A 10065-nucleotide genomic window follows, 5' to 3' on the forward strand; every position below is an offset into this window, starting at 1 on the left:
ATAACAAAAATCTAAAAATAAAACAATCTAATGTTGCCCTCAATATAAGACAAAGCGGCCACACACAGTTGGAAACAAAGAGTAAAAGGAGGGAACTGAGGAAATGTAGCTCCTAAAGTTCAAAAGAAATAAGGTAAATCCCCTTATTCATTTCCCAGCCTTACCATAAGGTTCTTCTCCCACAAGAGATCTGAGGGTGCCATTGTCTAAGAAAGTGAGAAGTCTGCTTTATTTTATTTCGTGAATATGTAGCTGTACCAGGCTGACTGGGCCCACTTATTTCAGGCTGGCCCCTAGCAGAGCACACGCATAGAAAAGCAGACATACTTAATTAGTGCCACCCTAGTCTGATGTAATACTCCAAAATCTCAGGAATGTTTCTATAAATGGGTTTTCTGGTAACCCCATTAGCAAGCTGTCAATTTTAGACCCAAATGAGCAAACACCTAACTTTATGTCACAAGAAAGGAGATGCCTGCAAATTCCAGCAGGGCCCTCTTACACATCTGTTTTTTTTTCTTTAATCTTTTTTTTTTCTTATTTTTAAATTATTTTATTCTACTCTATTCTTCTCCACAGGGCAAGTTCTATCCTAAACAAGTCTTATAGCAAGCAACGAAGGCAAAGTAACAGAATCAGCACAAAATCATCTTGAAATTTTACACTTTCAAGCTGACAACTTGAAGAAATATTAATCCCATACTTTTAAAAACCTTCTCAGAAATTTTTAGCAGTAAAAATAAACAGCTCTGCTCTAAACTTTAACACCTTTCCCTAAAACCCAAACAGAACAGTGGTACACCTGTCAATAAAGTCCAGCAGGAAAAATGAACAAGTAAAGAAGCAAGGCCGGGTGTGGTGGCTCATGCCTGTAATCCCAGCACTTTGGGAAGCCACAATGGGCGGATCACCTGAGGTCGGGAGTTCGAAACCAGCCTGACCAACATGGTAAAACCCCGTCTCTACTAAAAATAAAAAATTAGCTGGGTGTGGTGGCACATGCCTGTAATCCCAGCTACTCAGGAGGCTGAGGCAGAAGAATCGCTTGAACCCAGGAGGCAGAGGTTGCAGTGAGCCAAGATAACGCCACTGCACTCCAGCCTGGGCAACAAGAGCAAAACTCATCTCCAAAAAAAAAAAAAAAAGAAGCAACTGTTGCTCCTGCCTATTAACTTTAGATGAATATGTGGTTACTGCTCATCGGCCTAACCACTTTAATGTGGAATACACTGGGCTATACCGTACTCTACATTTACAGTTCCTTTACTATCCTAAAGAAACAGTATGCCTATCTTCTAAATCTACTCATGATGACTTCACTAAACTTAAAAGGATGCTATATACAACAAGCAAATAAGATATTTCATTGTAACCTTTCCCCTCAGCTGCTTAATAATTCCCTTTAAGAATCTATTTCAACAATGTTCATGTGAATATATATATTTTATTTATTTAATTTTTGAGATAGGGTCTATGTCGTCCAGGCTGGAGTGCAGTGGGTATTCAACAGGCGCAATCATGGTGTACTACAGCCTCAAACTTCTTAGCTCGAGTGATCCCTCTGCCTCAGCCTCCCAAGTAACTGAAACTATAGAATATATATACTTTAAATAAAATTTGCTTATGTCCATTTTTAAAGGAAAAAAATACAAATTAACATTTCAGAAATACATATTCACATGTGAGAATTCATGAGTTTTCTCCTAAGATTTATCTAGGCTGCCTTCAAGTCACATAACAGTCTAATTTTTACCCAAAAAAGGACAGTCATAGGCCTTTCCAATTCCATACCAGTTCCATACCTTAGTACTTTTTTAAAAAATTTACAGAAATAAAACCACATACTGCATGTAACATGAGCTATTACAGTGACATATATCTTATAAAATGGAGAGATGGCACTGATAAAAAATAAACACAAGCTCAAAAGTTTTACTTTGAATAATTTAAATTAATCTTCAATGTTCTGGGAGTTTTATAATTCAGGCATTCATTTATTCACTCACTGTACATATATTTTTATGAACACTATGCCAGACATGTGTCCCTGGAGACAGAATGCCTCCAGCCTCCACCCAAACAGTTAGTGAAGTGAATCCTCTCTGTGCTTGCATCTCTCACTTAGGACTTACTATATAACATGAAAGTACTGCTCTAGAACAGAGGTCAACAAACCTGTGCTATGAAAGCCAGACAGTAAATATTTCAGCCTTTGTGGGCTGGGACATATGGAATCTGTCGCTATTACTCAACTCTGCCTTTATTGTGCAAAAACAGCCACAGACAATGCTTTGTTACATGGGCTAAACTGTGCTCCAACAAAACTTTATGGATAACTAAAATTTGAATTTCATGAAATTTTCACATGTCACAAAATATTATTCTTCTGACTTTTTTCGAACCAATTAAAAATGTACAAACCATTCTTAGTTCATAGCCCATACAAAAATAGGTGGCAGGACTGGACTGGACTTGGCTAAGAAGGCCATCATTTGCCTACCCCCAAATCAAGAGACATGGGTCTCTGTATCTACACCTCATCTAAGAATGAGGTCAGGGCAATGTCCCATGAATCACTACACATCCAGGAATTTGCATTGGTGCTAATACATAACAAGCAATTAACCAATATTAGTCATCTTTAACTGAACTAAAAGATTACTAAACTCCTGACTCGTCCTTCAAAAACTTCATGGTTTAAAGGTAGAAACAGACAAGTCAAGAAACAGACAATCCTATGTGACAGGGACTGTGATAAATACCTACAGGGTGGCATGAGTGGGAGACCTCATCCAAGCTAGGAAGTGGGGCAGAAAGGGGAGAGAGAAAGAGAAACTGGGGAAGGAGTCCTAACACCTGGGAGAAGTGTTCCAAACCAAAGGACAGCCCTGTGAACACGTGAAGCAACAAAAAGGTCCAGATCCTAAAGTACCCTGTACACCACGCCAAGGAGTTTGGACTTTATCTTAAAAGCTTGAGGAACCACTGCAGAATTTTTAGCTGCAAAATTGTATGATCAGATTTGCATTTTAGAATCATCACTCAGTCCAAAGGATGGCTGTCCAAATATAAAGGGCAAAACTGGAGGCAGAAAGCCCACCAGTTTATTAGGAGGCTGTGGCAACAATCCAGGTGAAATGCAATGGGAACTTACAGTAAGGCAGAGACAAAGAGGATGGAGAGAAAGATAAGCATCTGAGACACATAGTGTCTGGATATAGAAGGTAAGAGTAGAGTCTTGGATAGATTATAGTAAGGATTGGTGGGAAAGAAAGGGGTGAAGTTACAGCTACGCAGAACCGACCCACCTCACAGCAGTGGATCCTATCTGTTCACCAGAGTAGTCTTACTTATGAAGCCTGTCAAGCACGGTTCTTTCAGTAGAGACGTGGGCAACATCGGTTGAGAGCCTCAGTGTTAGACAGCAGTGTAGTTCACTGAGATAGGGAATACCAAAAGGGCTTTGAGTTGGGTAAGACAACAAGGAGTGAATTTAGTTTTGAATATGGTCTCTGGACATCCCAAATTGACCATAATCAACAAGTTTTTAGATCTGGAAAAAGAGCTTACTAGAAATACAACTTTAGAATTTAAAAATTTACAAATGAAATTGCAAATAAAGCCTTGAGACAAACATGAGTTCATCCACGAAGCGTGAAAAGCATGAAAAGAGAGGAATCCAGAAACATAAATAAAAAGAAGTACGCAGAAGAAAAAACAAGGAAAACCAAAGGAGTCTGGTATCTCTGAACCAGGGTATACATGAAATTTTAAAAGTGGCTTAGAATAAAGTAGACATTCTCTTGAGAGACTCGTTAGAGAAGCTGCAAGCTGCAAGAATGAATGCAATCAACTACGTAGTCAAAGACCTATCTCCCCCATGACTTTGGGCAAATCACAACCTTAGGCATCTTTGCCTTCCTTGCGTTGTGAGAAATCTCATCAGTGATAAATTGGAGGCCTTATAAGCTGTAAAATATTATATAGACATCCTTGATTTGTTATTGTAATGCCATTATGAGTGTGTAAATTCCTAACAGAGTATAATCTTCTGAAGATAGGACCCTCAATCTTCTACATCTTTCTATCAGGTACAGTGGTATGTATTTCAAGAGTATTTTTTAAAATGTTTGCAGAATATCCGGCAATAACATGAGAATGTATGCACAGGAGGAAGGAGTGCATAGCAAAAGGCACACCCAATTTTCTAAAATTATTTAGAATTGAAATAGTCAAAACTTGATTCCTCCCACAAATGTGACCAATGACAAATGGAAGAGGTGAGGGGGGGATGCCTTATAGCTCCAACTTCTCCCCTAATGTGTAAATTCTTTTTTGAATGCGCTTAGAATGGAGAAGGAATTTGGAGAAAAAGCAGTGAACTGTAGAACAGGAAAGCAGCCAACAGCAACTTTATAAAACTGTGTTCAACAACTGCTGGCCATTAAGGAAGAGCTCCTTAACTTCTCAAGTTGAAACCTGCAAAATGTAAATCAGGCCTTTGTGAGACAAACTAAAATAGTGTCCCCTCAGGGTGCGCAAATACCACACTGAAGTCACCACAGTGAGCTATTCCCTGACATAGTCAGAACCCACCTTGCAAAGGTTTTCCTGGGGGAAAAATTGCCATTTGTTCCATGTTAAATACATACACACTCAGCAGAGGACCAAAGAGAATAAAAGGCAGTAGCCTTATATATCAATTATTCTAACTTACACACACAAAAAAGATATTCAGATGCAGATTTAAAAGCTTCATTTAATCACTATTGGTTCCTACAGTTTATGAGGAGCTTGGAAACTAATCTGGTTTCAGTGTTAATTTTAGGAGTTCCATAAACTTTGATTGGGTTGGTTTTATAAGCACTCTTTTCCTTAATCTAATTGTTTTTAGAAAGAGGAAAAGCTACCTTTCTCAAGATTAGGATCCTGTCTGCCAAGTTTCCATCCACAATGATTATCACATTAATTAATGGGGCTGTTTGATAAAAGGCAAATCCTTAGCTACAATCTTAGTATCAACTACTACCCCACTGGTACTGATAAAAACTTACTATAACTTATAAGACATAAAACCCAAACTTTTTAACAGCAATTGAATAATCCATCCAGAAGTTAAAGGCGAAACAAAAAAGACTTCTTTTTAGAAAACGGTGGCTGGTTGAGATTTCTCCCTACAATAAGCAGGAAGTGCAATTCTGGTTCCCATAGCAACTTTAACTCTTTTTATCCGAGGATGCACTGCACCCTGCACCCTGGATGACTATGTATGGTGCTTAAGAGACAGCTGTTTTCAGAATCAACACTGATTTTCCTGGCTTTTGTACAGCAAGTGATGATACGGGCACAATAATCAGATTTGTATTGGCCATCTGTTAAAATACACCTCAGCCTCCCAAAAAGTGCCAGTTAAAATGATCCTATAATTTCATATATACATGTGTATGCATGAAAAATTTCCAGAGGGTCATATTAATGTAAGAAATTGTGAAGGGTGGTCTCTAGGGCATGGAGCTTAGCAGCTAGTGATAAAGAAACTCACTTGTCATTACACTTATTGTTTGAATTTACAATGTCATGTTTCATTTTTATAATTTAAAAAAGTCAGTGCTGAAACACTTACATAACTACTTACATTTCTTACATATGATTTGACTGCTTATTTTAAAGTTTACTGTATTTAAAGTTCAACATCAAAAGAAAGGCTAGAAAAGTGGTGGCTAGACCTAGTTCTTTCACACTACTCATTTCTAGTTTCACATGCTCTGTAAGAGCGAAGCACAATATGCATCACTTGTTTAAGGGTATGTGAAATTTGAACTGGAAGGGAGATTTAATAGATGCACAAAACAGTCATGGTACTTTAATTCATGGGAAATAATTAGTTAGCTACAGCCCATGGAGTAACTGGAGTTGGGGAGTGAATATGCTGAACATCAAAACACACAGTGACATATAACACCTTGCCTACTTGTCATAAATTGTTGATCAAAACATACATGTATACATATAACCTTGCCATTAAGATGGGGGGGACAGAAAGAGAAACCTCAACCTCACTACACACAAACCTTTCTCCCTTCCCACCTCCTCCACTATGCATGATTTCTTCCAGGATGTCATTTCTCATCCAAGAACAAGTCAAGTATCCTAGTCAAGTTGGTTTAAACTAAAAGTTTAAAGTACGTATTTTTACAGTTAATCACAATGCTTGTAAGAAAATAACTTTTAACTTACAAGTTTTAAACTCATAGCTTTATGAATTTCATTTAGCAAGAATATTACCAAAAGTTGAGGAAAATTTCAGCAAAACCAAGTCCAAGCATAAAACATTTTATAGTAAAAAGTGATGTTAGAGGTAAACTCTAAGATCTCTTTTGACCTTTTAATCAACCATGACCCAAAGTTAACATATCTGCCTCCCAGTGGGAGCAATCTAACTTAACTGATACCGGGTTACTCTACCACATTATCTTTGCAACAGGCTAGTAATCACTGAGTAATCTATCTACCTCTGAAATCACCTTAAATAACCTTTAGCTACACAGTGCCTATACGAGAAAATTCTGAGAGCCAAGATTGACAACCCCACCTTTATGTAAATAAGAGACTGTTGTTCAGTAATTGTCAATTGAATTTCAGGCATCTGAGATTTGAGACATCAGGCAACGCCTTTTCTTTGAAAATTTTAAAATCTGAAGATGAAAAAAATAAGACTTCAAGAGTATTCAAACTTGAACACAAACTTTAACAAGTCAAAAGTTAAACAGAAATACTTAGATACAAATTTCAAAAATAATTTTGGCCAACTTAAAAAATATAACAGGAGACAATAAAGAGCAATCTCACAGATGTTAGGAAATCCTCGGTCACTAGCTATGTCTTTAGAAAGGCACCTTTAAAAAACTGAACTCCGTGCACTTTACTTCTTCAATCCCTGAAAAACAGATACCTCACAGTATCATTTTATGAAATTATTTTCAAAATGTTTCATTTGTTTAATGACTTAACTGCAAACAAGATGGTAAATAATTCTGCTTTTCTAATACTTATTCCACACACAATAATTTAATCCCACTTTTCAAAGTACTTTTTGTTAAGTCCAATTCTTTCTCTGGAATCCTGATACTTACATAAAGTTTAGTGTACCGGAGAGCAGTAAAATCATGATCAAAAGAACCATTTGCCTACAACATGTTCCTTTCCAACACCCCTAAGTGATATTAGCCTCACAGAATTACCCTCCCTTGACAGAAGAATGGCTTGGGGCAGTCTGTTCTCTCTGGAAGTTCATCAGTACCAGCTACTGGTAATAATCAAGCCTTCCAAGGCAATGGGGAGTGAAGTGCTAAGTCAAACGTCAGTTTCTCACACATCGATTCCTGTTAAACACAATAATGAAACTTTCTGCCTATTTACATATCTCAATGATGAAGAAAACCTTAGCTACATCGAACATTATTTTTGGTGCTTCCAGATACACATGTCCATCCTCAATCCACTGCCCTGCCATGAAGTTTTCTACACATCCCTTTCCTGATTTCTGAAAGATCACTTACACGTGTTTCTACACTTGCTTTGAATGAAAGCAAAAGGGAAGACAGTAAAGGAGAGCCTTTTTACCCAGGGACAAGGCTATGCCCAGCAATTACAGTGAGTGCACTTCCTTTTGTTTATTCTGCACCAGGATTAGCAGTCAAATCGCTTTGTGGCTCTTAATTAAGGCTGAGCAGCTATAAAGAACAATAACCTCAAAAGTGAATTTATGTTTTAATTACACATAGGCAATATAGGCAGCGAAGGCATTTGCTCCCCTCAAATTCCCCCTTAACTCAACAGAGCAATCACCCTCAGCCCTGGAAGGACATCTAAACATTTTAAAGGCGAAAGTGTTTAAGGCGGACCTTCTTGTTTCCGATCCAAGAATGCGCTGTGATGACCTTGCTAGCAAAGAGAAAAGTGGGGATGGGAGTTTCTGATTAACACTTCAGAAAAAAAAGGGGGGAATCACAATCCTAACAGGCGAAATGCAGAATAATCAGAGAGCCAGAATCCCGTTAAGTCAGAAAGAACAGGAAAGCAGAGAGATTCGTGCGGACATCCTGCCCCTCACGGGATGTTAAAAGCGAGATCTATTTAAGAAGTTGGAGAAAGGAGTTTCTGTGTGGCCCATGCCGGGGAACAGAGAGCAAACACGCGGCTGTCTGCGCCCGTGAGGCCGGCCACTGGGACGGAGCCGGTCCGGGAGCTGAGCTGCTGGCGAGCAGTAGCAGGGGACGGGGCTGTCACCGCTTACCCAGGTGCAGCGTGAGGTTGATGGAGCTGGGGTACTGCACCCCGGCCAGCATGGTCTGGCTTTGCCACCAGGTGGTGTCGGCCTGGTTGTTGTAGTCGGTCAGGAAGGCTGCCCCGTGCTGCAGGTGGGGCTGCCCGGCGTCGCACAGGTGACAGGACTTGGTGACCCCGGTCACCCCGGTCTGCACACAGTATTCCTCGGGCGGAGTCCCACACGTGTTGGTGGCCACCACAGTCACGTTGAAGGCGGCGTTGACGAACTCGGGCATGCAGCGCTGCGGCCGCCCGCCCTCGTCCGTGCACTCGTCCATGGCTGCCTGGGCACAGCCCGCCGCGGCGGCCGCCAGCACGGCCAGCACGGGCCAGAGCCGCCCCCGGGGCCGCACGGCCGGCGCGGCCCGATGGCTCCCCCTCATCCCGCCGTCCGCACGCTGGGTCACGGCGAAGGCAAGGGCACCGGCGCGTTCCTCTCGCCTAGCGGCGTCCCCCGGAGGCCGCTCCGCTGCTTGAGCCTGGGGGCCCAGGGGCCTGACTCCGGCGCGGGCGGTGGCGGCGGCTAGTGCAGGAGAGATTGACGGGTGGGCGCCCCTAGCGAGGACCGCGCTGCTAGCCGACCACTGCCCCCGCGCGCCGCCTCCGCGCTTCCCTCACCTACCCCGGGAGCAGCCTGCACTCCGCGCCGACCCCCGACTTCCGAGCGCGTGCCCGAGTGCGCGCCCCCGGGGAGGAAGGAGCAGGGGGTGGGGTCGGCAGGGTGGGGTGGGGTCTGGGCGAGGAGAAGCCCAACCCTGTGTCCTCTCAGCAACTCCTGCGGCCCCTGAGGCAACTCCCCGGCCCTCCGCGCCCCATGGACTGCGCGTCCGCCCCGGCGACTCCAGGAGGCAGCGGGGGCGGGAGCAGCGGCGCCTCGCGCTCGGGCCCGCGGCGCGCGACCCGGGGGGAGGGGCGCGCGAGGTGGGCGGGGATCCGGGGAGGGGGTTGGGGGAGGGGAGAGCAGGGGACAGCAGGGGAGAGCAGGGCAGGGGAGGGGAGGGGAGGGCGGCTGGGTGGTGCATGCCGGGAGGGAAGGGCGGCCTCGCAGACCCGCTCCCCGCGCGGGAGTCGCTGGGGTCCTCGGGTTCCGCGGCCTGGGAGACTCCGGGTTGCAGGAGGAGTCCGGGGAGGGCGCCTTAGAGGGGCGATGCCGGGTCAGGAGGTCGCTCGGGGTCGTCCCTGAGGCCTCGCGCCAATTTGGGCTGCGGCAAGAGGGTCCCCACCCAGCCAGGTATGGGTTCCAACCGGGAGCGCCCGCTGCTGCCCGGGGCCCCGCTCCAGCCCCTCCCGAACAGAGGTCCCGGCGCGTTCAGGGGGCCGACACGGTCCCTGGAGAATCGGAAGGGCCTGGTCGCAGCAGCCAGATGAGTTTCGTGAAGCGATTTCCTGCCGCTGATTTAAAGTGTAACTAGTCGTTTTACCGGGGCAAGGAAGGAAGTGAAAAGGCTGGGAATGGAATGAATTTTTCCCTTGGGTACGCACGACCCACTGCGAAATTCTTCCACTGTGTTGTTTGTGTTCCTCGGCTTGCCTTTAAAAGACTCGAAATTATGTGGATTCTGACATCCTCCTTTTCGGGCCTGCTGAGTCACGGAATATTCTCAGTGCCAGAATGACTCAGTTCACAGAACCTGAGCCAGAAAATCATGAGTTTTAGTCCCGGAGCAGAACCTGGGCGCTTACCCAGTGCTGATACGGCAAGCAGAGACCAGGGCAGGGAGGCAGCAGCTTGAAACC

The 10065-nt window shown here is 43.8% G+C and overlaps 1 protein-coding gene across 1 annotated transcript in view; it reads right to left on the reverse strand.

The window, feature by feature from the left end:
- The window catches only part of LAMC1 (laminin subunit gamma 1), a 119160-nt gene extending 109329 nt beyond the window's left edge, over nt 1-9831 (reverse strand). The window contains exon 1 of the mRNA XM_009240204.4: nt 8297-9831. Coding sequence (XP_009238479.3) covers nt 8297-8711 — 415 coding nt within the window. The 5' untranslated portion in view covers nt 8712-9831. The remainder of the gene's footprint in view (nt 1-8296) is intronic.
- Between the last annotated feature and the right edge of the window lie 234 nt (nt 9832-10065).

This window comes from Pongo abelii, chromosome 1, assembly GCF_028885655.2.
Source record: "Pongo abelii isolate AG06213 chromosome 1, NHGRI_mPonAbe1-v2.0_pri, whole genome shotgun sequence".
Lineage (NCBI taxonomy): Eukaryota > Metazoa > Chordata > Mammalia > Primates > Hominidae > Pongo > Pongo abelii.